General features: G+C 42.4%; 1 protein-coding gene across 3 annotated transcripts in view; it reads right to left on the bottom strand.

The window, feature by feature from the left end:
* The window catches only part of IGF2BP3 (insulin like growth factor 2 mRNA binding protein 3), a 160,118-nt gene that overhangs the window by 42,124 nt on the left and 90,599 nt on the right, over window positions 1-27,395 (bottom strand). For 2 of the 3 annotated variants that reach the window (XM_090046769.1, XM_090046768.1), the window contains exons 4-9: window positions 21,797-21,848; window positions 21,634-21,697; window positions 9,811-10,095; window positions 6,084-6,218; window positions 3,794-3,916; window positions 2,362-2,497 (exon numbers count right to left, since the gene is read on the bottom strand). In XM_090046769.1, coding sequence (XP_089902895.1) covers window positions 2,362-2,497; window positions 3,794-3,916; window positions 6,084-6,218; window positions 9,811-10,095; window positions 21,634-21,697; window positions 21,797-21,848 — 795 coding nt within the window. The remainder of the gene's footprint in view (window positions 1-2,361; window positions 2,498-3,793; window positions 3,917-6,083; window positions 6,219-9,810; window positions 10,096-21,633; window positions 21,698-21,796; window positions 21,849-27,395) is intronic. The other variant, XM_090046770.1, reaches the window with a different exon arrangement.

Genomic DNA, 27,395 nt, shown 5'->3' with positions numbered 1-27,395 from the left:
CAAACTTATAACCCAATATATTAATTTAGGCAGATAGTCCTAAAAGTTTGGTTCTAATATGAACAGAGAAATGAGTCATTCACTGTGACTATCTTTCTGTGAAGCGTACCATAAGATGGGAGAGGAAACAGCCACGTATTAGGCCAACCTCCCATATTCAGAATGAGGTGCAGCACAAAGACAGTAGCCACTATACTTTATGCTAGAAAACCAACCATCTTTTAAAACAGTGAAGGCCAACCTTTCGGTAGGTGTCCCTATATTAGCTATGCATCCTCTCCAAGTGCCACTTTAATCCTCTTCCTGGTCCAGTCTGGTGCTCTGCTTTCTGCTCCCTGCCTGATCTGCTCTTCTGCTTTCTGGCCCAGCTGTCATTGCTGCCTCTCCTGCTCTCCTATTTATTGCATGCCACACACAGAGGTTGCCTGTGCCACTTGTAGTACACATGTTGGATGTTGGCCACCTCTGTCTTAGGACTAAGTGGCTTCATCCCAAGAGTGAATGTAAAGGGATGTGGCAGTGCTGATGTACACCCCTGCTGCTGCTGTCCCCAGCTGATCTAGGCACAGGGGGAGCCCCAAAGCTCCCCACAAGGTGCCAGGCTCAGCAGGGGACAGCAGAGGAGGTAAGTGGGTTCCTCCTTTCAGCACTTGCTCCCTGCCTGCCTGCCAGTGCCCTGCTTCCTCCCTGCTGGCCAGTAACAGGCAGTGGAAGGAAGAACAGGCATGCTGCCACTGCTGTCCCCAGCTGACACAGGCATGAGGGAGCCCCAGTGCTGCTCCAGCCCCACACTGGAGGGAATGGCTGTATGGGAAGCCAGACTTGGCTGAGGACAGCAGCAGTTGTTCACAGATTCATCCTTCCAGCACCTGCTCCTGGCCAGCGAGGGACACCATGAGGAGGACAGAGAGAGGATGTTTTGGAAGTACAAGCTGGAAGAAAGAAACTATGACCTAATGTCACTGTCCCCAGCCAACACCTTGTGAACCATCCCCCTTGCTCAGCTCCCTAGTGTCCTCTGCTGACCTGGGGGATTCAGCCATGTCCCCATGATCTGAGGGGCAGTGTGCAACATCCTGCTTCAGGAAATGCTGAATGCATCTGTCCTGAATCATGCCCCTTTCAAGGGAAAGTTCTACCTTAGGATTCCCTCAGAGGAAGCCTTATTCAAATCTCCCTCTCCTGAAGGGCCCCCCTGAAGCCTGATTTAGTGTGGCTTCAAAAGGGTCAAACCTCTGGCTCAAGACCCTAGCTATTATGTCCAGCAATCTGTAGCACTCCTGCCTTGATGACTGTCAGCCCCACTCAGACCTGCACTATGTTCAGCTTAAAGCATCATACAAACAGCCATAACAATGTTTGATTTTATATGTAGATTCATAGATGTTAGGGTCAGAAGGGACCTCTATAGATCATTGAGTCTGACCCCCTGCATAGGCAGGAAAGAGAGCTGGGTTCAGATGACCCCAGCCAGATGCCCATCCAATCTCCTCTTTAAGACCCCCAGGGTAGGGAGCTCATTCCAGATTTTGGCCACTAACTGTGGAGAAGTTCCTCCTAATGTCCAAAATAAATCTGCTCTCTGCTAGCTTATGGCCATTATTTCTTGCGACCCCCAGGGGTGCCTTGTTGAGTAGGGCCTCACCAATTCCCTTCTGCACCCCCATGATGAATTTATAGGCAGCCACAAGGTCACCTCTCAACCTTCTCTTGCGGAGGCTGAAGAGGTCCAGGTGCCCTAGTCTCTCCTCGTAGGGCTTGTCCTGCAAGTACGTAACCATATCAGTGGCCCTTCTCCGGACCCTCTCCAGGTTATCCACATCCCTCCTGAAGTGTGGCACAAGACTGCATGCAGTATTCCAACTGCAGTCTGACCAGCATCCAATACAGGGGAAGTATCACCTCCTTGGTTCGGTTTGTCATGCATCTGCTGATGCATGATGAAGTGTAGTTAGCTTTTCTGATTACTTCGTCACACTGACGACTCATATTCATCTTGGAGTCCACTAGGACTCCAAGATCCCTTTCAGCTTCCATGCTATTGAGATTTTCACATAAAACATTTTTATGGCTGATCCGCTATTTTATGGTGCCTTAAATTGGGTACAGTGTAGTACCCTGGTCATTTATGCCACAACTAATCATGGCATAAATGTAATGTGTAGAGGAAATGCTAGTGATACAATTTTTTAAAATACTTTCACATTTCCACAACAGGAAAAGGAGAGAAATTCTCTTTAGTTCCTCAAGATAGTAACCAATTATCTCAATTTCTCATTACACATGAGATAAATAAATGCAGACATCAGGACCCATACAGAAATATGCTTCCAAAAATGACCATGCCATTAGAGAACTCACATTCATAGCAGCAATATCATTTTCATAGGACTCCCTGATTTTCTTCATTATTTCTTCCTCAGCCTTGGCACAGGTTTCAATACTGCCTTTAACTGTAATAGTCCGCTCTGGGTTATAGAGTGTCAAATCCTGTAATCTAGGAAGAAAACACAAGTACAATTAATTACGCTCCAAACAGCAGATGTTAATCAAGACTTATCAGTGGAAGCCAGTGACATCTGAAAGTGTCAGGTTTGCCTACCAGCAATGGACTGTACAAGATCAATTTACAACCTAACTCTAAGAGCCTTGTTACACAATTTTGGGCAGCTCCTGGAGCTCTTAACCCCTGGATTGTCTGCACCTTAAAGTAGCGTTAAGCACTCATTATGTGGGTCAAAGTTATGCCGCTCCAAGGTGGGATTATCTCTGATCCACACTACCTAGCTCCTGTTCCATTAAGGTGTGGCCATTCCCCACAGATGTGCCACCCAAGCAGAAGCCCTCCCAGGATTCCTCACACCATCCATAAAGCAGGGATAGAAGCCTGTCCTGGCTCACCAGCCCTCCAGACATAACTCACAACTATAGCTCCTAGTCCTGCCCCTGCTCCCCAGGCCTCTAGTGGCAAGTCACAGCTGTGCAGGTGGGGGACAGTCAGAGAAGCAGTCAGTGACTGCTCCAAACTCCAGCTACACTAACACCAATCAACATTTGTGCGGCTCACAGTGTAACGTGTAACAAAGTCCAAAGATGATTCACAGAAAACTGAAATGGGATTAGTGCAATGTTTCAAATGGCTGAGATGCACTTGGAATTAACATATTGAAACAAATTTCTTACAAATAGATTATAATGAATGGAACATTTGAAAATGAACTGCAAACCTTTATGGCAATTTGAGCAGCACAGATTTCTGATACATTATAGGGTGCCTTCAGATACTTGGAAATGCGGTGGGGTCTTTCATGAAGAAAAAGAACGGGAAAAGAAAACTTACAGACCACCATACACTTTGTTTCCTCTTCGATATTTGCAAGCAATTAGATCACATGAAATGAGATGTATTGCAGCCAGAAGTCAATCATTATGCTTCACTATGAAACATATTTCAACCTATAATACTTTGACATGGCAGACAGAGATCAGAATTTGTTAACCACTACTGGAAACCATGAGGCTCTCATTGTCTTGCATTTCAGCCTTAAGATGCACCTTATTTATTCACACACCACTCTCCCCAGAAAAAGCAGTTGTCAAAAAATGGGGTGCATGTCTTAAATGAGAAAAACGATTCTGAATAGTTTGGTTAAACAAAAAAACCTTTTTTCTTCATTCTGTCTTCCTAAAAAAGGTGCATGTCTTATTTATGAGTGTATGGTAATACACCAAACTTGCATAACCCATACTTCTGCTTGTCAGAGATCATTGACAAGTTAAACCAAAAACTTACGGAGATATTGTGATTTTAGTATCTGTATCTTGTTCAATTTTCTTCAGGTTTCTTCCTTCTTTGCCAATAAGCCGGCCAACAAAATTGTTATGTGCTAATATCTTCAAGGGAATTTCTTCTGTACTGTAATAAAAGTTAGATTAATTCAGACATATGTCCACAATTAAAAAAGCAATTGGAAAAGGTATGGTTTTAAATGTAAAAAGTCATTAAAGGAAAACTATAGTTTCTTTCAATACTTCAGACCATTACATATTTATTAACAGACTAAAAAGGAGGTTTCTAATGTTTTTCATTGTCTACTCTGGGGGGGGTGTCAACCAGGAGTACGTGTACCCATAGGGGTACTTGGAAAGGTGATATGGGGTACGTGCGGGTGGGTATGAGGGCAGCGATGCCCCCCTGCAGACTGATGTGGGGCAGAGCAGCACGCAGCAGCGGCCACTGCCTCCCACTGTCCCGCGCTGCTGCCTCCCAGGAGCAGGGCCGGGGTGGGAGGGGTGAGGGCAGTGGCACCCATCTGCGGGCTGCACAGGCTATGCTCGGCCAGCGGCTCAACAGGCTGCCGATGGGCAGCTTGACTGGCCACGCATAAGGCAAGTCAGTAGCCCGTGGAGCTGCACATGCGACTGGCTATGGGAAAGTGGGGTGCGGCAGCAGCATGGGGCAATGGGTGGTGGCTGCTATGTGTGAGCACCCCCCACCTCAACCCCCAGCATATGAGCATCACCCCCTCTCCCCCAGATGCCACCAGAAGGGGTTCACTGTTCAAAAACATTGAAAGCCCTTGGTCTACTCCATTAAAGTGACTGGGGCCATTTTAACAGGATTTAAGCTTTAATGTTGTATCTGTGAATCATTGTTAATCTACTCATAAAGGAAAAATGAAAGAATTACAAGAGGAAATTGCAAAAATTTCAAGAGGAAATTACTTTTTTTCTTCTTTAACCACTTTTAAGATTACCCAGAAAAATTCATGAACGAGATTTGAGTTAAGAAGAAAATTAAGTCTGCACATCCAGGCTGAAGTTAGGTCATGTAGAATAGGTGTTACAAAATTAAACAAAATTTTAGAGGCACAATATCTTTACAGTAAACACACAAATTACTTCAGAAATGGAAACTAAGTCGTTTAATTAACTTAGTATATCTTAATTAGGGGTGTACTGATAAAAGATTTTTTGAGTCAATACTGACAGATGATTACTGACCAGCCATACTGGCCAATACTGATTTGATTGCCAATATCAGCCTGGCAGCACAGACAGCAGTGTCCAGCTGGTAAGTCTGTTGGGAGGAAGGGGCATGGGGAAGGGAACAGGTATGTGAGGGAGGGAGTGGGGCTGGGGCAAGTGCTGCACAGCCAGGGCAGGATGAGACACAGAGCTGTGGATGGTTTGTCCAGAGGGTACAGAAGGGCAGCTCCCACCACTGCACACACCCTAGAGGAGGTATGGGAGACATGGGCCCCCTCGGATCTGTGCACGGGGCAAGGGCAGGCTATTGCTGCGGGCTGGGCTGAGGCTGAACTCAGGCTGGGCAGGGTAGGTGGCGGCAGCACTGGGAGGGTGGGCTACGGGGCAGGCTACAGACACCCCAAAATTCAGTCACCCCACAGACACCCACTCCCAGTGCCACCGCTGCCTGCCCTGAGCACAGCCCTGGGTCAGGCCCCTGCTGGGAAGAGGTCGGTGCAGCCCCAGCCCTAAGCACACAGCAGGCAGCCTGATGCAGCTGCACATATGTACTCAGCATTTATCAGCAACATTATCAGCCACATCAGCCAAAAAAAAGCCGACTGCCAATAATGTCAATTTTCCCTTATCAGTGCCGATATGATATGGACCGAAGTATTGGTGCACCTGTAATCTTAATCTTTCTTTGCAGATAGATTTTTATGTGACGTGCAAATTCTGCCCTCAGATACAAGGGCATAACTTCCACTTAGTTATACCTCACTACTTGAGAGCAGAAGCAGTGCACAAGACTTACTGCAATTCATTCTCTGAATAAATACTATAGACTCAAGGTGCTGGAGTATCGCTGTTAACAACTGCGATGCCTCAGAAATGTTGTTGAAGTATCCAAATTATCCTAACCAAAATGCACAACCAAGGGCTAGAAATGCATGGGGTTTTTTAAGCTGTGTAGGTAGGCTGGTACCAAATATAAAAATGAAGTTCCTTAAACTTTACATTCAATACTGTTACAAGACATGTAAGATTCACCTTTACCTATTCCAAACAGAAGATTTGGAGTTAATGTTGTAATTAAACACCCTTTGACTCACAATTTAGTATCCTGAGCTTCTTTTTGCATGATCTCCATGATAATTTTACAAGCTGTTGAGCAGCCCTCAGGAGTAGAGTGGATGGTAATTGGTTTCTCTGCAGCACCTGCATTTTCTTTGCGATGAATATCAATTCTTTAAGGAAAGAAAACCATTATATGTAAGCCTTTATTTACTGTCTGAATATTTTTAGATAAAAGTAATCCCAATTATAAATCCAATTTACTTTGCACTAACAAAAGATAGATTCCAAAGAAACAAGGCAAAGTGATTATTAAAAACTATGACTTTTCACTGTAACATTATCTATCCTTTAATAAAACAGGATACATATTCCAATTCTGTTGACTGAGGCTTAACAATTTAGCAAGTGGACTTTACCTGTACCACCAAATTCTATCCCAAATATTTTTACATTTTATATAAACTAATAAAAGAATCCTCAAGTCAGCAGCAGGATGTAGCATTCTAGCCCTCTTGTTCCTTGCCCACCCATGATCTAAAAAAAATTAGAAAAAAAAAAAAAGATGTTAAATCATCTAATCCCACAGCTCCCAATAAATGACTGTTTGCTACAAGATGAGAAGGGATTTGGCAAAGCTAGTTTTTCACGTCTCCAGTAACAGAGATTTCTAGCACTTCTCTTGAGAGACTTGTCTCTTCTCATGTCTGCCCTCCTTTTTCATTTTAGTTCTTGTTTCATGTTACTCTGTTTCTTCTTCAAAACTTTATTTCCCCAACATGAGGGTCTAGAGTTCTTCATGCTGAAAAAGGGTGAGTCCGATAATAACAAAACCTACTGCTGACCTGCAATGGTGTCACTACTAGAGTAGTGGTTCTCAACCCGCTCAGTCTCAGGGAACCTGTTAGAAAGTACCAACTCTCAGCTTTTAAGTTTCTGTTGCAAAGAACACCAAAAGACTACCGAACTGGATATTTTTGACATTGTGGATTCCTATTTGAAATCTCCAAGTTTATCTTGGAAATTGTGTAGGCGTTCACATATCTAACAGTCTTAGTACTACAATGTACCCTTAAAAGAATCTCATGTCATCCTAGTTGAGAATCACTGCACTAAAAACTTGGCCATATTCAGCTTTCAAAAGACTTATTACTTCCAGGCTCTTCCTACCTTTGTGCCAAAACTATGGTTGTTTGAAATCTTTAAATAGGAGTTAACACATCTAAATTACCTGTGCTGCACTTCTCTAGAATTCGTCTGCATTTTCCAACTCTTTCTGATACCAATATTCCTTCTGGTTCCCATAACAGCAAGCACTTCATTTAAAATGAGAACAAGAAACTTAGGTGACTATGTGCCCTTCTCCCCACTGAAGTCTGGTTAGATACCAAATTAAGATATGCTTGACCAATTTATAAACATCCCTGTATTCTTAGTTATTCTTTTTTATTGTGAACCTGGATATTTTTTCCTGACCATCTCCAGCCTTTTTCCACATCTTGCCTGCAGCACCTTCATTGGTTATGTGAGACTATATTATATCACACTAAGAACAAAAGACGAACAACTAATATGCTGGAAGAAATACTTTGTTTATACCCCAGCTTTCTTTTGAAGATGTCCTCTCCGTTGAGATTTATATTTATTAGCACAGTACTTCCCTTTAATGTTCAGACCCCACTGCTATAAGCTACCCAGGTCATTTAACAGCTTGGTTTTGGCTTCCGTACATTTCCCAAACTCTGTTATGATATGGTATGCAACTTCAGCTGCAGCAGAATTGATTGACAAGAATCACCCAAGAACAAGAGAAAACAAACTCTTCTGGAAGCATGCGGTGCTCGGTGGGCAGTGAGGCCGCTTCCACCCAGTGCCCCCTGTGGCACCTGGGAGACAGTCCAGCCCCATGGGGTCTAAGCGAGTCACACTCTGGTGGGCAGTGCCCAGGGCCTGCAGGGCCAGAATATATCTCCTAAGCATGACAGGGAATGCTTGGTGGAAGCTGCCCCATCCACCTGCCTAGCACTGTGCAGCTGGCCCTGGCTAAACTACGGTTGGGCCCCAGCAGCTCCAGCTGCCATGCATTGGCAGGCAGGGCTGCTTCCACCCAGCATCCCCCACAACACCAGCAGAGGCCAGACCCTGCCAGTGGCAGATGGACCCTAGCCATGAGCCTCCACGCTGTCTCACCCTGCCCTGCCTGAAAGCTTTGAGGGTGGGGAAGAGATGGTGTGCACATGTATCAGGACCCCTAAGGAAAGGGCAAGGCAGGACAGTATGGAGGTCTGTGGCCAAGCTCCATCCTCTGCCCTCCCCTGCCCCCAGCTGCAGATGCAGCCGGCAGGTGCTTATTCCATATTGGGGGAGAGGGGGAAGCTGGGGCATGCTATAGACCCAAACAGACTTATGCTCTTAGTTTCATAGTTAGTAGGATCAGAAGGGAACTGAGCAGATCATCAAGTCTGACCCCCTGCCATGGCAGGAAAGAGTACTGGGGTCAAATGACCCCAGCAAGGTGTTTGTCTAGCCTCCTTTTAAAGACCCCAAGGTGGGAGCCAGCACCACTTCTCTTGGAAGTTGGTTCCAGATCCTAGCCGCCCTGACAGTGAAGTAGCGCCTCCTGATGTCTAATCTAAGTTTACCCTCTGCCAGCTTGCAACTTATTTCTAGTCACTCCTGGCAGTGCTTGGGGGAACAGGGACTTCCCCAATGCCTGCTGGTCCCCTCTGATTAACTTGTAACAGGCCACTAGATCCCCCCTCAGCCTTCTCTTGTGGAGGCTGAACAGGTTCAGGTCCCTTAGCCTCTCTCCTCACAGGGTCTGCCCTGCTGCCCCCTGATTATGCAAGTGGCCCTCCTCTGGACCCTCTCCATGCTGTCCACATCCCTCCTGAAGTGCGGCACCCAGAACTGGACATAGTACTCCAGCTGCAGCCTGACCAGTGCCACATAGAGAGGGAGGATCACCTCCTTGGACCTGCTTAAGATGCATCTGTGGATGCATGACAAGGTGCGGTTGGCCTTCCTGACTGCATCCCCACACTGCCAGCCCATCTTCATCTTGGCATCAGTGATGACTCCAAGATCCTTTTCTGCCTCTACATTAATGAAAAGGGAGTTCCCCAGCCTGTAGGTATGCTCTTCGTTCTTCCCCAGGTTCTTCCTCCTCTTGCTGCTGTCCTGGTGACAGCCAGACCTGGCTGAGCAGAAAGGGAGGGGGGTATCCCTCAACACCTCACCAAACCTCATAAAGTGGCCCTCCAGCCTAAATAATCACCCAGCCCTAGCCTAGAGCATTCCAGAAAAAAAAAGGAGACAAGGCCTGGTTCTTATTGACAACTTTGGTTCTTAATGAGAAATTAAATTCTTATGCTTATCCCAACCAAAAGCTGCACTTCTAAAACCAGCTTTTTCCCAGGAACCCCTCTGAAGACCACAAAGGGAAGGAAAGAGACAACCACCCCCACCCACCCCTCCCCAAAAAAGACAACCACAATCAAACCTAGTGGAAGATCTAAGTTTATACTACTGATATAGACCCAACTGTAGATGCCTTCATCACAAGAGAGAGAAAAATGGGTGTGAGAGCAAAAATACACAGTTCTCAGCAAGCCCACAAATGGACTTCACTGATCTCTGACAATTGGGCAGGGAAGGGAAGGAGAGAAATGAAGAAGAAAGCCAGTTTTTGTATTGCACTGAGAGAAAAGTCAACAAAAACAAAGATCAAGTTAACATGCTGGAGAGTTTTGTAGCATAACTCACTTGGACTGTGTCTGCTTTGTGATATTTCTAATAGTTGCTCCTTCTTTCCCAATAATGGCTCCAACAAACTGTGTGGGAACCAGCATCCGCAGTGGAACATCTGACTGTGGTTTCTGCCTCGTAGTTGCACCCGGTGATCCCTGCCTTGGAGGACCCCTCTGTCCAAATCCACGCCTCCCCTGTGGATGCTGTTGTGGGGATTGTTGTGCTGCCATTTCATCAGGGATATATGCAACTTTCAGGGAATAATTTTCAAGCTGAAACCCATTCAGTTTTTCTATTGCTCTGTGTGTTTGCAAAAAGCAGAGGGTAGGGAGTGAGGGGAAGAGGAAAAGAAGAGAGACAGAATTATATATTAATGTATAATTAATGTTAACTCTTAACATTAATTAAAGTAATGGAGAATTATTCAGTTCTAGGCATCTGTTTATCCTGAATTGGATGAATGAAGCTTAAAACTGGCTATTAAAAAAAAAAAAAATACTCCTACACAATCAAGATCCATACCATACAACTACATGGAGAAAACATTATGCTCAAGGCTTACAAATCAGTTCTTATTTGCTCTAGGTTTGTCTACACTTATGAGATTTTTCTGGTGTACCTCTATCAACAAAGCCCCTAGTAGAGATGTGAATAATGCCCTGAAAATATTGCTGGAAAAAATATATGTCCTCACTGTAATGGTTTTGCCAGAAAAAGGATTTGGTGGGGGGAGAGAGAGGGGAAACAGATTTTCCAACACAGCAAGCCCAGATAAAAGGCAGATTTTTTTCACACTCCTAACAGGTATGACAACAAGAATTAACTTTAAACCAAGAAAAAAAGGCCACTTTGCAAGTATCTTTTAAACGCCTTTACAATCATGGCAATTGGTCATGTTGAAGAAATTAACTTGGGCAGGAATATAGATTAAACGATAACCAGCCAACTTGATGTACACATTCAAATAATTTATGCAGTGGATGTCAAACAGCATATGGTAGCAGCAACGCTGGCTCCAGCACGGGGCATGTGGTAGGGGGGTCTGGGGTTAACATGGCATGCTCTGCTGCTGCCACCACATCCTTTGGTGTTACCACATGGTTTTCCAGACATGAAGTAATCCCAACTCAAAGAAGCCTTCAATCAACCAGCAAGTTCCAGGGACAGCAGTGTGTTAGTCCTTCCCATACTCTCTCTCTTACACTGCTATACCCAAGGGTTGGAAAATCATGCCTGTTATTTTTCATAGCTGCAAATATAAGTACTCTGATGTATAAAATGCAGTGCAACCTACTTGCCCATGTCAGATGATGGAACAGGGAGTACCCAAAATGGCTTTCAACACCACACCAATTCATAACAGAAAAATTCAGGCAAGTGGAAGGACTGGGAGGAAGACAGAACACCTAAGAAAAGCAGAGCACCTCACACACTCCAGACAGTACTCATATTAAATTAACTTGAAGTCTTCCTTGGGGAAACACAAGATTTAGTTATCAGTGGGAGGTATAAACTTATTAATGTATAAGTGGTGCTACCAGCCTTGTCTATAATTAAGGCTGCCCACCATTTCTTAATATAAATACCCAGTTTTCAGTGACATATAATTTTGCCAAACATTAAGGGTCTGGGCTAAAGTTTTCCAATGCTAGGCATCTGGATCAGCCTGAATTTTGTTAACTCTGGACAAAAATTCCCAGCTTTTCCCAGAAAAAGGCTAAGGGAAATAATATATTCTGTACATGTTAGAATAAATACATTTTGAAGAAAATAACTTGGTGAGCTTCTTCCTGCGGTTGGAGAGGGAGGGGGGCACTTTAGTACACACAGGCTTCAAACCAGGGCATAGTGTAAGAAAATTCTGCTATTAGGTCTGTCTGTACAACCTTACTTGCATGCACATCTTTAATCATATCATCATGTACTCATTTTTCCAGAGGATTTAAATATAATTTAGAGCATGGGACAGACTTGTTCTGGAGAGTAGTCAGGTTTATGTCATAAAGGGGAAACTATCTGCAGAACACTTGCTTTGTTTACTATAAGGCTGGAAGGTGTGCATAATGAGGCAGGGGATTTCTAGAAGAGAAGGAGTCATAGTCAAACTGTGTGTTTTCAAGTGAGTCTAATTTAAATGAGTGCTGATGTCCCACAGTTAAAAATAAATTTAAATCAGATCTTGGAAAATTCAGTAGTTGTTTAAGAGTCTCATATCAAGTCCTAGCTGCATTGAACTGGGCACCAAAAGCTAACAAATACTTCCGGTATTTTTCTCTGCATCCCAGTTCCCCATCTATAAAATAGAGATTATGAGAACATATTCTGCCATCTCCCACAGGACAAATTAGCATATCTGAAGATGCTATATGCAATCACTCTAAAGAAAAGCCCATGAGAAAACTACTATTTCTTTTATCTGAAAAGCATTCAGTAAATAAGACTGGAGACAATATAAATCAAAGAATAAAATACCTGCTTATTGAATTAATTTGTACAATGAATGAGGCAGGGGCTCTTTGGAAAAAGGACCAAAGTAAAAAAAAATGAAATTCAGTGAAAGATCATCACAACACAGATACCCAAAAGGACCAAATCCCAGAACTGAAATATCCCGTTCACCTGTAACTTTTCTAGACTTGACTTTGAAAGCTTAGAAAAAATTATTTTAACCTAATTTTTCATATAATAAGAAAAAAGCAAAGGAGGAAAAAACAAGGCATTGGTAAGGTCCCATAGTTGATCTCCACCATACCAAATCACCTTCCCTATAATATATTTGCCAAGTTCACATGTGTGGAACTTGGCCTCCTCAAGCTGCTTTTACATCAGGAGGTTCTCGGCCAGGATCCCTGCATTGTGATGAGTTTTCTTACATCAAACCAGTATACCACTTCTTAGATGCTGCCCTGGCGAGGTTTTTGCTGCCTCATCTGAGCCACTTACACATTATATCTTTGCAATGTATATGACAAGCCAGTGACTGTATAGCCCTGTGCTTCCAATTCAAAGGGAACAGGGATTTTTTCTGTTTAATACATGGCTCACAATTTACCAGCATGACCTTAAACATGAAGGAAATGGTAAGAAAATGGTTGCAATTTAGAAAGTTAATTTTGTTGTAACAGTTCATCACTGGCCATAAAAAACATGATAATAAATTAACCACAGCTTAAAAATAAAAAATGTGGGAAGAGTTGCTATTTTTTGTCTAATTCTTAAGAGGCATACTTGCATTATTTGTTTCTCAATTAGAGGCCATCAACCAAGTAGACTCTTGTTTAAAGTCCTCTACCCTAGATATTTATATGACTAGTTAATACAATTTATCCCTCACCATAAATGAGGCACAAGTTACATGACTTGCTGAAGGTGACAGAGGTTGTGGCAGAGCCAAGAAGTACAATCTACTTTCTGGAGTCACAGCCCCATTTCTTAAGCCAAAAACTGTGGTGCACATAAAATTCCCACTGACTTCAATACGTTGCTATGAAATGCAAACATCCGGTGCTTTTGGGGTTGCAAGGAGCAGGGAGGGTAAGCCCCAGGTTTTACAAATTTCAGTTAATGTTTACATCCTAATTTTTCACATGTTACTGTACTACGTTACAAACTCTTCTGGTCTCAGGCTGGGATCCATCCCCCACACCCTCATTTTATGCATTTCAGGGGCACAATCTAGTTCACGATTTCAGTCAAGTACATCAGTCTAACAGAAATCTCCAGCATTTCAGAGTGAAAGCTGACAGTCTAAAAATATGTCGCTGGAGAGCAGCAATGCCCACAGATCTCTGGAAACCTGAAAGCAAACTTAAACAAAACATGGGACTTGTTACATTCCTACAGTTTGGGTTTGATTTCATATCATCCTTCCTATTGTTTTCTTGTCCTATTACCTAGAGAAGCAAGAACTGCCCAACAGGTCTAAGTCCTGGTGAACAGCAGTCTATACAGGCAACCAGCACCAAGACCTCTAGTAGGCTCCACAGAAAGGATAAAAAGCAACTGCCCCATACTTAAACAACAACTCATTAAAAGAATGGCAGTGATGACACATCCCTATCTTTCAGCCACCCCTTGCCCAAATGGTTCAAGAAAAAAAAACAAGCTTGCAGTGAGACCATGAGATTAACATAGCTAGGTTTCAGAGAAACAAAAGGAACAGAAAATTCCACATTTGAACAACTCTCTGGAGGGAAAAGGAGAGGGTGGAAATGGGGTAAAGGGAAAGAGAAGTGTTAGTAGCAGCAAGATCCAGTTCAACAGAAGGGTGCTCCAGTGCCTCTGTTGACCTCAAGCACATCACAACGGGCATGGACATTAGGGCTGTGCAAAGCTTCAGTAGCCAATTTGATTCGGAGGAGATTCGGCATGATTCGGGGACTGAATCTCCAAATCTGAATCAAATCAGGAGACCAATTAAAAACTCCAAATCAATTCAAAGCATCCAAATTGATTTGGAAAAAGATTTGGCGATTCGGCCATAGACTGAACAGGCAGCTGACACAGCTGCCTCCAGCTGGTATGTCTGTTGGGGCTGAGGGAGGGAAGGGACATGGGGGAAGGAGGAATTGGGGCTGGAACAAACTGCCCAGCTGGGGCAGGGGGCACGTTACTCAGGTCAGGGGAAGGGGCTCTGCCCTGCTGCCACTTGCCTAGCCAGGGGAGGGGGCAGGATGTGGGCAGGGCTCACTCCAGGCAGAAGGCGGCAAGCGGCACCAGGGCATAGCCCCCGCTCCCAGTGCTGCTGCATCCACATCCCATGCCCCCCACACTAGCTGGGCAAGCAGTGGCAGCACCCAGCCTCCATGCCAGCTGGGCAAGCAGCAGCAGCACAGAATCCCCACTTCCAGCACTGATGCAGGCACAGTGGAAGGTGCTGGGAGCAGGGGCTATGCCCTGCTGCCACCTGCCCAGCCGATGTGGGGTGGGGGTGGTGTAAGGCAGGCACAGCTTGCTCTGGGCAGAAGGGGACAAGTGGCAGCAGGGTATAGCCCATGCTCCCAGTGCCTTCCACAGTGACCGCATCAGCACTGGGAGGGAGGGAAAACCCTATCCCCCCCTACCCCAGCTGGGCAAGTGGCAGCAGGGCAGAGTCCCCATTCCCAGCGCTGTTGTGCCTGCATCCCACACCTCCCCGCACCTCTCCCTGAGTAATGCCCCCCTGCCCCGGCTGGGCAGCTTGTCCCAGCCCCAGCTCCAATCCCACCCTCCCTCCCCACACCTCTTCTCTCCCCCAGCCCCAAGAAACTAACCAGCTGAAGGTAGCTATGTCAGCTGCCTGTTTAGTCTATGGTTGAATCTCCAAAGCGGTGCCAAATCTTTCATATCAGATTCAGCCAAATTGAATCGGGACAGTGATTCGAATCTGTGAATTGAATCACTGTCCTCCAAATTGGCTGAATCTGAATCCAAAGTGAATCCTTGGCACTTCGCACAGGCCTAATGGACATACAACATGATTAGTAGGAAGCATTTTATTCCCTATTTTACTTACTAGTAAATCTACTATGCTGCTTAGCTTTAAAAAGGCATATCTCTGTCAGGTACCTTCAAGGGTGGAAAGAAAGATCAATTACGTATGACTCTCACAGTATAAGCTCTTGTCAAAACAGGAATGAAATGGGCATCATCCTCTCCCATGCATACATTATATTGGTCATATAACCCCCTGGCTTAAACACCAGTTAAACCAACTGCGAAATAAATCCTTTACAAAAATTAAATTACAAGCATCATATTTGTACATAATGGTCTCTTTTGTTCAAATCGACATCTGCAGGTCTTGTTATGGACTTCTCACCAGTCTCCCTGAAAGTGTGCCCACCCACTTTTTCTTCTAACAGGCCAGGATTGAGGGACACTGACAAAAGGGGAGGGAGGAGCCAAGAGCTGGGATAGCTGTGGACTGAGAATAAGGTGGTATTTGGGCCAATATAGCAGGAGGCTGAGTCTGTCCTCATTTTTGCTTCTCATGTTTACTTAAGTTAAAAATGCTCTTATATACAGAACCCTTCCCCCTTTACAGTTCACTATTTATCTACTGGTGCTCTAAAGACACTAAGTATAATATTTCATTCCTCATTTTAGGCCATGTATTCAACACTTATGATTTTCCAATATAAAGGTTTGTTTAGCAAAAACCACGCAGGATTTATATGTTAGTTTATATTATATTTATGTGCATTTAGATACAAATAACTTGATGCGTAGTTTTCAACATTAAGAAAAACAAACCACTATGAATTTTCAATAATTGGTTCCCATAGCAACTCTAGATCTTCCCCCCAAAAGCATGCAGCATTATGTTACATGATCACAAGAATCCTAGTTTTCCTATTTAAAAACTGAAAATTCTCCGATTTAAAACCCCCAAATCAGCATTTTTCTGTGATTAAAATGAAACACCACTATACACATATATATATATATAGGTATTGATTTAACATAATGTTTTACTAATATATTTACAACTTTAAGGCAATTTGGAAGCCTACTGGTGCTACAATCATTATAATAAAATATGTTCTAAATATCCCTAACTCCCACCCCACACAGCACTATATTCCCCCCAGTTGTCCCATCCCAAGTGGGCTGGAGCATGGTGGATGCAGGGCCTCCAACTTATGCGTGCAGTGGCGAAACAAGTCTGGTCTTGGTGCAAGCCGAAGGAGGGAAGCGGGGAGGCCTGTGGCACGCCCCCACCCTGGGCTGGGGCTCCCATGCTGTGCCACATAGCCTGATCACAGGCCCCACTGGGCAGCATCTCCCAGCCACACTGCCCCTGCAAACACGGGCACCGGCCCTGGTGCTGCTGGCTGAACCACGCAGTTCCCTGCTGCCCCTGAAGGGCCTTCCCACTCCCTTCCCCCACTGGAGGGGCAGGTGCCTCTCCAGCACCTGGACACTTTCCCTTAAGCTTCAACAGGCACATGCCCCCTCCCACACTCATCGCCTCCACAAACACGCACCTTCCCCACCAGGCCCTGAACAGTCCCTAAGCCTTGGCCCTCCAACCCACATCCCCTCTCCTTACCTGCATCCAGCTGCCAGGGCTGCTCCCATCACACAGCCTGGATGCATTCTGGCCACATACATGGGCTTGTGTAAATGCACACGGTGTCCCCAGCTTCCAGTCGTCCTCCTCTGCTTCCCCCAGCCCCATCAGCTCCTTGCAGGCTGGAAGGCTGCCAGCCTGCAAGGGAATACCCATAGTTTCCCACAGTTTTCCCCTTTAAAGGAGAAAATCTGTAGTTTTCTGCAGGAAATAGAAAACCCAGGTTCCCAATGATCAAGGAAGTATGAGAAAACAAAATGTATATATATGCACACCTGATATTATATTAAAAAAAAAAATGCAGTTTGTGTTATACGTTACTCCATGGTCTAAGTATATTTTAGCACACAACTATACTTCATGGATCTTTCTGACATTCACACTTGCAAACACCAGTTTATAGAAACATAATGAAAAAGGCACATACAAGTCAAACTCTAGACAGCTTAGCCAAGGTTTCGTGATATATTCAATTTAAAAAATGAAAGCAAGCAGGTACTTATCTTTCTCAAACCAAACACCTGAACACAATAAACCACAGATCCAAACTATACCTCTTTCCTCCACAAACATTAGCCCTTGACATAACCCTTCCTCCCAAAAGTCTGCTGGTAACAAGGCAGTCTGTCCCTTCAAAAAAGAACGGTCAGCCTTGTTTACAAGCACAGCTGTGCAGCATTGGTAAATAGGGGTATCCCAGTGGGAGTTTTAAAAGCTCCCAGAAGAGTAAGCAAGCTATGAAGAGGACAATTTGCTACAAGGAGAGGCCAGAGCAGAAAGGGGCTCCCCTTCAAGTGTCCAGGACAGGACAGAGGGATTTTAATATTTGAAGACTAGCTGAAGAGCTCCTTGAGGAGTGAATTCTTTTACAAAATCCAGGGACACACTTATACTGCCTTAAAGGTTAACACATTTTGGCTACTTTGGACTAAGTGAAAGGGGGGAAAAACAAGTTATTGAAGCTCAAGCTGAAATGCACTCACATAAAATGACCTACTGGCAGTGTCTCTTGTATATGAATGGGCTCAGATGCCATTACTTCTTAGAGGCAACCTGAGGACCAGGTCCCAAGTCACACATCTAGAGACTCGCACAGCATTCAAAAGCAACACTTTTAACTCTCTCCTGAAATCAATATACAGGTAAGAAGTGACAGTTCTGTAGGAGAGCTGTAGCATTCTAGGTCAGCTTCAGTTTCTGGAATGTCTTCATATGTAGCTCACAAAGAGAAATTCAGCAGTCCAGTCTTGAGATGACAAAGATAATGATTACACAGTAGTGCAAGTTGCAGCTGAAAAGCACAGCTTTTTCTGAGTCAGGTGTTGACAGAAAATCATCACTGGACTTTACTGATGTGGGGATTCTACCATAAGAATACGCCTGCACCTATCTGTTGCAGGTGTGCTAAAATCCTCAGACTATTTTCTAGGTGGTTCAACAATCAAGATTTTTTGGGGCAAGTACCAACAGCTGATTATTAATGAGCCATATCTGCCAATACCAATCCAAATGCCAATATGCAGCCTGGCAGCTTGTCCAGCTGCTAAGTCTGTTGGGGGGAAGGAGCATGAGGAGGGGGGCAGACTGAGGCCCTGTGGTGAGGGAGGGAGTGGAGCTGGGGCAGGTGGTTCCTGCCACTGTGCGCACTTCCAGGGGAGGCAAGGGAGGCGTGTGCTCCCGAATCAGTGTGCAGGGCAAGAACGGGCTGCCGCTGCGGGCTTGGGGCTGGGCCAGGGCTGCACTTGGGCAGGTGGCAGCAGCAGTGGGAAGGAGGGAGGCGATGGGGTGACTGTTAGCAGAATGAATACCTTAGATCATCCTACATCCTCAGGTCTCCCAGTGCCTTACATAAATAACAACCAAGAGAGGAGAGTCTACTACAGAATTCCAAAGAGCTCAGGGAGATGGAGAGCAATTGATCCAATTAACCTTCTAGGGGTAAAAGGCAAAGAGAGCTGCCATATCTACTACTGTCACTACTACCTTGAATTTGGTGACCCGAGTCTGCTACATGCTCTTTTTAAAGTTCTAGACTCTTGTCTCACTTGAAGTAAGTTTTTCCTTTGGTCACCAGCTTTTTTCAGAACTACATGCAAATCAGCTCCCACTTTTTTTTTCCCATATTTTGATAACATAAAAAGCAGCCCACAAAATTAATTTCTAAAGCTCAAACCAAATAAAAAATAAGCTAATGATGATGTTTTTTAATATTACTACTAAACAGATTTACAGTTCTTTATAATGCCAACCTTGTTGTATAACACTGACCAACACATACTAATGCACATCCTGCTATTAAAACACAAGCTAACCAGTAACCATTGCTTGTCAGTGGATGGCCAAGATGAAATGTCAGCCAACTTTAAGTACACAGTAAGCTATAACTTGTATCAAACAACCCTACTAGATGCTAGCTTTATATTATTTATACTACGGTAACACATGGGTGTCCTACTCATACACCATTGTATTAAATACTGTAGAAATGCATATGACAACATGGCCTTTACTTCAAGTAGTTTAAAATTAAGAGTTTTATTAATCCTGAAAGGTTGAATTCCTAAACATTAAACTAATATCTGAGCTAGCACTTTTTCAATTGGGAAGGAAAATTTTCCTTTGTAATCCATGAGTCCATGATTGAACATGCACAGCAAATAGTCACCTTTTCACCAATCTGCTCACAGGTGTCTATTTCAGGCAAGCACAGAGAACCATGCTAGAGTATGGTCTACATATTCCACACAATCCTTCACCATTCAACTGTCTCATCTCATCTGTATCATTTCAGTTCCTTTCACAAAAGCTTAGGCTGGCCTCTACTTTCTCTGCTTCAAATGAAAGCTGCTTTCAATTATTTCTACTTCTCATTGTAAACAAAGCCTGGTCCCAGTGAACCAGCTATAAGTTTATTGTCATCTGTTGGGATTCACTTTATTTTTGCACTCCATTCTAAGTTAGAAACCAATGTGAAAGTAGGGAAATTCAGTCAGAGTTGGCAGATCACGAATATGAATGAAACATCTTTCCATGCAGTATTTTCAGTTCTTTAATTTTATTCTTGAAGTCATGCTCTCTCACATGACATTCAAAATGCAATTTTAACAGTTTATTTTTCTGGGCTACACATTCATATTCCTCAAATAATTAAGACAGAATTTCAAAGCAAGTTATCTGGAGAAAAGGTTGTAAGTTTTAAAAGGAGATAAGAAAATAAAAACAGAAAATTCAAGGAGAAACAAAATTTCAACAGCTGGGGTGCATCTCTAAAAACCAGTCATGGCACAAGTTCTATGCAATATTTGTTTAGAACGTACTAGTCAGCAGACACTTGGGGATGAATGTATATCACATGGAGTACTCAGATTCTGGGGAGAAAATATATATCTATTTGCTGAATTACGTGCAAAAGTTATATGGACCTGTACTATCAGAAGTTAGTGTGCATTTCAACTGCTGATTTTAGTTAGCCACAAGGTGGCAGGAATTTCAAAGTAAAAAAAGCACAAAATCTCTGTATGACACTCTCAGGTCTTTTGTACTGTAGTGGTTAAAAGAGTTGGGAGAGAAACAGAGAATGAGTGTACCGAGGGCCCAAATACAAAAATGGAATATACAAGGTGACTTGAAAAGGCTCCCCTTCTCTATTTATTTATAGAAACTCATCCTTGATTAGCATCATACTGGTCCTGATCAGGGAAGTGACAGAGCAACAGAAACCTGGCAATTGCATGGGTTCTTAAAATGGCAAAGCTCCGTCCTGAAGTAGCAGCCATAAATGTCTCCACTACTGTCAGTATGTCTGCCTAGTAAAGAGTAGGGTAGCCAGCACTGAACCAAGAACTTCCTCCCCGGCCCCTACAAAAGGTAAACCCCATGCTTGTCCTGCTATGTCTACAGAGGAAAAGCAAAATGACTACTTCACACTGTATAAATACACCTGTACTTATACTATTCCAGGCTGCAGTGTGCTACAGGCTGCCTCCTGAACCAGAAGTAGTATAAACTGCATTAACGTTGCACTATTCTCAGGGCAATAAATTAACCCGCTCTGTGCCACATGGATGCAACTCCAGTAACCAGCTTTGAGAGGCAAAGGTTCTTAGCCTGTCTGCAGCAGTGTGGTACAGCAGCCACAATAAGCAAAACCAGAAGCGGTGAAAACAGCTTTCAATTTTGGAGGTCTGCAGAGTACATGGAGCTGCCTCCCTGATTTTGCTCCCTAAAAGTTGGTCATTGTTTCACCTGTTTCAAAGGCAATTGCCACTGATGGAAGACAGGAGTTCTTCTCAAAGCTCAAAAGGTTTTAGTCTCTAATACAAATTTATGGTAAACAATCACCACAATTCTGAATTCAGGTTTTTGATTTCAAACAATAATAATAAAAGACAGGTGACTGGTGCTTCCTGAGTCAGAGGGGCACCCCCCCGTGGCCAACTGCACCGACTCGGAAGTGCCAGCGGCACACCTGGAAGCGCCAGTGGCATTTCTCCTGAAGCCCCCATTCCCCAGTCGACTGGGAGACGGAAAAGGGGGGGCGGCACCAGTGCTCCCATCTACCCCCCCCGCCTGTCACCTAAGCAGGGAACGCTGGCTGTCAGGGAGTGCACCAGTGCTCTCAGGGGGTGCACATGCACCCCCTATGCATTGCTACTGATAAAAGATGGAGGAAGAAAGTTGATATGCAACTGACAGTTAACTGAAGTATACTGTAGGCTACCCTACAATAGGCTGATTTAAATATTAAACTGTAAAAACAAAAGTGAAAATAAAAAGATACTTACTGTCTAGCCTGGTCCTTATTGGCATATGTTACATTTACAACCGCAGTCTCTGTGTCAGTGTTCACTAGAGGGAAAAGTGCAACAGAAAAAACACATTAGGTTGACTTTCCACTGGCTTCCTCCTACGAATGCAAAAGCAATAGGAGTTTAGAGCAATACGTACCTTGCTCACAGTTCTCCACTGTTCCATACTGAGCTAACAAACTATCCAGCACCTATCAAAGGAAAAAGAAATTACACAATTCAATTTCAACTTTTCTTCAGGCAAGGTTCTTTGGGTATGTCTATGCCTACGTCCTTAGACCAACATAGCTACTACCAACAACCCTGCAACATTTATTCAGGAGAGGCACATGTATGTATACACACATGCACACACACACACACTTTTAGCAGAGAGCACACTGAATAAAATGATCTAACTTGTTTGGGTTTATGGACCAGCACTATTTCTAGAAGACTTGTACTCTTTCACTTTTCTAATGCATCCTACTTCAATACCAGCATTCAAAATGTCATACTTTGTTATTACTGTGGGTTTTTCTACATGAGGAAATAAACCAGGATAGCTACTTTAGATGTAGCTATTCCACAGTAGGTATTCTGACCAATTTCCTCATGTAGACAAGCTCTGGGTGATCTAGAAGTAACGACAGCTTGACAACCATGTAGAAATAACAGTTGCCATATCTTTTGGTTGAGGAGTTAGGGGGAAAGGAGATATGAAAAGGAGATGGAGGTGAGGCAGCTTACTCAAATTAGAAACCAACTAGAAGTTGGAACAAATAAAACGAAACGTTTTATCTGGAACAAGTACTTTCTCTCTGGCCATAGAAGGGGCAGATGAAAGAGGCTCAGAATTTTAAACTAGAGAAAGAAAATGATAAAATAAAAAACCCTGACAGAACCAGTTTCAAAAATGCATCTGAAAAGCTGAAGATCTGTTACTCCTCTTATCCCCATACCAAAATTGTGTTTAAAAATTTCCCTAAAATCAAATTATTTTATATTTAAAATTTCCTTCTCATCAGAAAGTTGTTGAATCATGGGAAAAACAATGCAGTAAAAATAAGTACGGAAAACAAAAACTTATCTATTATGGCTCACTATATTTCATCTCAACTCATAAATCCTGCTGAGATATTAACGTAATGCTCAAGTCACTGCAAGTAGTTTATAATTCAGACTGATCCACAACAAATAAAAACTACAAACTGTTAGGTCTCTCGCACTTTTTTTTCTCTATACATTCACTTAACAACAGAGAGATGATGTAAGCATGAGAGGGGAGGGGAAATGATTTGGCACAAAGAGAAAGATGCACCTCTATCTTAAGTGAATAGCTCAGCATTCTCATCTCTCTCCAACAAGAACAAGACAAGATTTCAAAATAAAATAAACAAAAGTAGTTTTTCAGCTATGGTCCATTTCCATAAGAAATAGCAAGCGTTCCAAAATGAACATTTACCGATGTACTTTAAAAGTTTAGTATAATGTAACACACATTTTTTAACTGAACTGAAGTTTAAATGCTTTAAAGGTCATGTAACTTGCAACAATATTATTGGAAAAATTTTCCTCCTCCTTTTATTAACACTGAAAATATATCCAGACCTCTCAGATGAAACATTTCAGGACACGTACTTAAGTAGCTAGACACTGTTCAGAGTCTGAAGTCATATTAGCAGCACCTGTAGCCACAGGATTTTGCCTAACCATTTCATATACAAACCATCAAAAAATCCAGTAACTACTGTTTTATTCAGTAAACTGACAATACTCCATTTTCTTTTTGAATACCTAGAAAGTGGTTTAGTTTGTATATAGTTAATGAACTCCCTTTCATGCAATAGAAATTGGAGACTTCTCCGAAATGTTTCTTGAATTAAAAAAATAAAAATTGATTCTGCTTTAAAAATGTGAACCATTAAACTCACTAGTATTTAGTATTACTGAGATAAAAGTTGTCAGATAATTAGAAAAAGATTATCAGATATTTATATGGAAGCCCAAAGCACCTGCCTTTACACTAAATAGGGTTTAAAATGTTTTGCGATGACCAGACCTTGTACTTCAAAACCAGGCAGTCACCATCCTGGGTCAGGCCCACAGGCAATTCACTTTGCTTTAACAGAAATAAATGAAATATGCAGAGGCCCCCACTGGGACCATGGTCCCATGCTACTAGAAGCTGCACCTAAAAGGAAAATAAAAATTAATCAACATAGCCCCCTGCTCTAAATGGCTGATAAAACTATTTCTGCATATCCATTAATCTGATAAGCCAATTGTTCCTCCTCTGTATGTCAACATTACTCCAATGTCAAGAACAGATAGCATCATAAAATAAAGTAACTTTTCTGGAGTTAATCATGTGATAGATATATTTTCATTCACCTTGGTCAGCCAACTCAAAGCTCAGATCCAAAACAGTAACATTTTAGAGTTAGAAGATTTTGTTGAAATTTTTGCCACTCTTTTAAAAGGACAGCCAAAATTCCCAAAGTACTGTAAGACTCTGCTTAATAAAAATCCTCCAGTATTTTCTACCTTTACCAGGAGAATAAGGAAAACAAATGTCTGGATGTTATAATGAATACAAGGGAAAAATCCTTTATTTTTCAAACTGTGCTGCCTAATCAAATACAACCCCCTCCCCCCCAAAAACAAACAAAAAAACTGCAGGAGGTGTTTATTCTGAAGTTAAATAAGAAAGACCATATATTCATATTAATAATAAAAACGCTCTCACTGCAAATTCAACCTTCTATCCTCTTCATCAAACACCCATTCTCTTTCCCACTGTCACAAGGAGTGACAATGTTCAAACCACAACTGACTCGGTTAAAGCAATTCCTTTGAGAAACATCATGACCCAAGTTACTTAACCAAATAGATTTTTGTAAGTTCCTTTAAAAGACGGGAAGCAAACCTAACTTAAAAAGCAAGCAAACAAAAACAAACACACAAACAATCTTGTTGGGTGGGTCCGTCATCATAGCACTGTCATCTTGTACTTATTTATTTCAAGCTTCAATGTTCTTAGCTCCTTTCATCTTGAACAACAAGGTGTTAAGAATGATCAATGCTGTAAGATTAAATTCTCAAACCAGATTGTATGGAGGGAAAGGGGGAGAGAGGACAAATAATAATAATAATAGAGAAGATTAGCAGCTGTTTGTGTGTGTGCATATGCTAAAATGGCTTCTTTAAACATGTTTTCCCAAAATAGGGCTCCACTAATTTTTGTGCATTTTCTCCCTTCATATATTTCTCAACTCAGCTCTATTTCTACTTCCATGTTTCCTCTTACATATTATCTCCATTTTGCGTACTACTTTCTGTCCCCAAACCCTAAATTTTCATTCCCAAAACCCAAAGCCGCTAGGGTCTCCTGCGAAATAAACATGTTTTGTTTAAGCTATTCTTCCATAACACATGCATGCACAGCCTTGATGGGCAATCAGAGCAAAATTCAAAGCCAAGTTGGTGGTGCAGCAGCAATTCTGATGAGCAACTGAAAAGAAAAGTTTATTTGTACAAATATTTTATCTGAGCTAAAAAAGGCCATTCCTTTTATTAAGCACTGATTCCAGCATTTGTCTAAACTGGGTCTTCCTCTTGTTATAGCACAGATGTGTCTCACAAAAAGCTGCAGTCTTATACTGTGGACTTTTATTCATCAGACTCTGAAAGCCAATTCTGACTTCACTTCAAATAGTATTACCCAAAACCAAGTAACCCCTACCAATCAAGCCTGCTCTATAAAGGACTGCCTAAAAAGCAAACTTGACTCTTCAGGAGAAATAACTTGAATTTACATATTAAAGTACTCCAATTCCCATGTAGATTTTACAAATATCATCCACAGGGGGAAGGCAGGGGTTAGAAGTAACTAATTATATTAACTTTAACTACAATGCAGACAGGATTGTGCACTCTCAGAGCAACAAGGATATTTCACACACCTCTACAGCACTCTGGCTGTAAAACTTACTTTTTCAGGTGAAAAAATAATGGTCTTTAGATGTCAACGTCCCCAACAAACAAAAAAGAAAAACAAGCATATCCAAACCATCCACATGGCATTTTCCCTAAAAAAAATTGAATCTTAACAACATTCATATAATTTCTGAATTTACTGTTCCCTTGTGTAAATGGCTCGAGTTGACCAGTGATTTTATATTTCATGATTGTTAATAAACATAGCTACTTTTAAATTTAACACAGCAACTGAAATGGCAAATAGTACCAGGAAAGAAGAAAGGAGAAATAAGATAACACAATAAAAGAACATGTGGAATTTTTTTTTGGGTGATCACATCACAAATTTTCCTGGTGATTGTTAAAAGAAGAGATAAAAGTAAAAGATACTTGAAGACATTAGTACACATGTTTTAAACAAAAGGGGAGGGTACATTCAAGGTGGAGGGAAGCAAAACATGGGAGGGAAGTGAAGACTGAGAAATACGGAAAGGTTGAGTGTTTGAGGCAGGAAATGTCCTTAAGCTGCTAAGGCCAGGTCTACACTTGAAGGTTGTGTTGACACTTCAACACAACATGTCAGAAACTTAAAATTTAAAAAAAAAAAAAACAAAAATACCACTATATCTACGCTGGGTAGGTGTGCACAGGAAGTCACACACAGTAACATTTATTCTGGCAGAACCACCTGTTTTAGAATACAGATTATGTCATTTGGGAAAGTGTTTCAACTCAAGTGGCTAAACAATTTATTTTTCTGGTATAACCTCCATCTTCACTGGGAGATGTGCTTGTATAATAGAGGCAAGAATTTAGAAACACACAGGGGGGAGGGGAGAAGGAATCAGACCTATTAAGAGAGAGGTAGTTTTAAATACCAATACCAACATTCAAGAAACGTTTAAATTATATAAATCTCAGAAAGTCTGGAAAAAGCTTGAAACTTAAAATTCACCATAGAAACTGGTTAATGACCATCACAGCTTGCACACCCGAGTCTGGGACAGAAGGTGTCTGTCTGGGAAGAAGGTGCCAATCAGTCACAATTGGGGAGGAGGAGGGGACAAAACAAAACAGCTAAATCCCTCTGTTTACATTAAAAACAAGAAATGCTGATCCAAACCACAAATTCCTAACGTAAACTGAACGTTTAGTAGATAAAGTGCAAGTTAAAATACTAAGTAATTTAATAATCTATGTGTTTAATTTATATGTTTGTGGCACCAATAGCTGCAATGGAAATTTGTGCATTTGTAAGACCACTATCATAGAAGAAGATAACCAAAGAAAAGAGGAACAGAAATGATGAAAAGAGAATGTTTTTCTTGTACCCTCTCCACCTTACTTGCAATTAAAAGGAGAAGGTAAATAAGCTGAGAGGCACCCTGATTGGAAACACCATTCCAAAAGGAAAAAAAACCCAGTTGATGGAACAATTAGAAAAATGATCAGATCAAATGCCATGCAAAAGCAGGAAAAAAGCAGTCTGAAACAACACAATTTAACAAAAGGAGCAACAAAGCACTGAAGAATAAAGCATAAAGTATTAAGAGTACCCAGGGCAAGTTTTTATACCAACTATTCATTTGTTGATTCACTGCTTACATAATTCAAAAAGACAAGTTACTTAGTGGTCAGAATCTAGGAAGGGTGTCACTGAAGGTATGACTGAGTTGGAGGCAGGCACTCTAACACAAGGGATCAAGCAGAGAAAGACACAGAGATGGTCATCAGACAAGCAGACAGAGGGCAAACACAGGTCTAATTAGTAGAATATG

This window comes from Crocodylus siamensis, chromosome 5 (assembly GCF_052110815.1).
Source record: "Crocodylus siamensis isolate JL-2025a chromosome 5, ASM5211081v1, whole genome shotgun sequence".
In the NCBI taxonomy this organism is placed as follows: Eukaryota; Metazoa; Chordata; order Crocodylia; family Crocodylidae; genus Crocodylus; species Crocodylus siamensis.
This window is presented reverse-complemented; position numbering and strand designations above follow the sequence as displayed.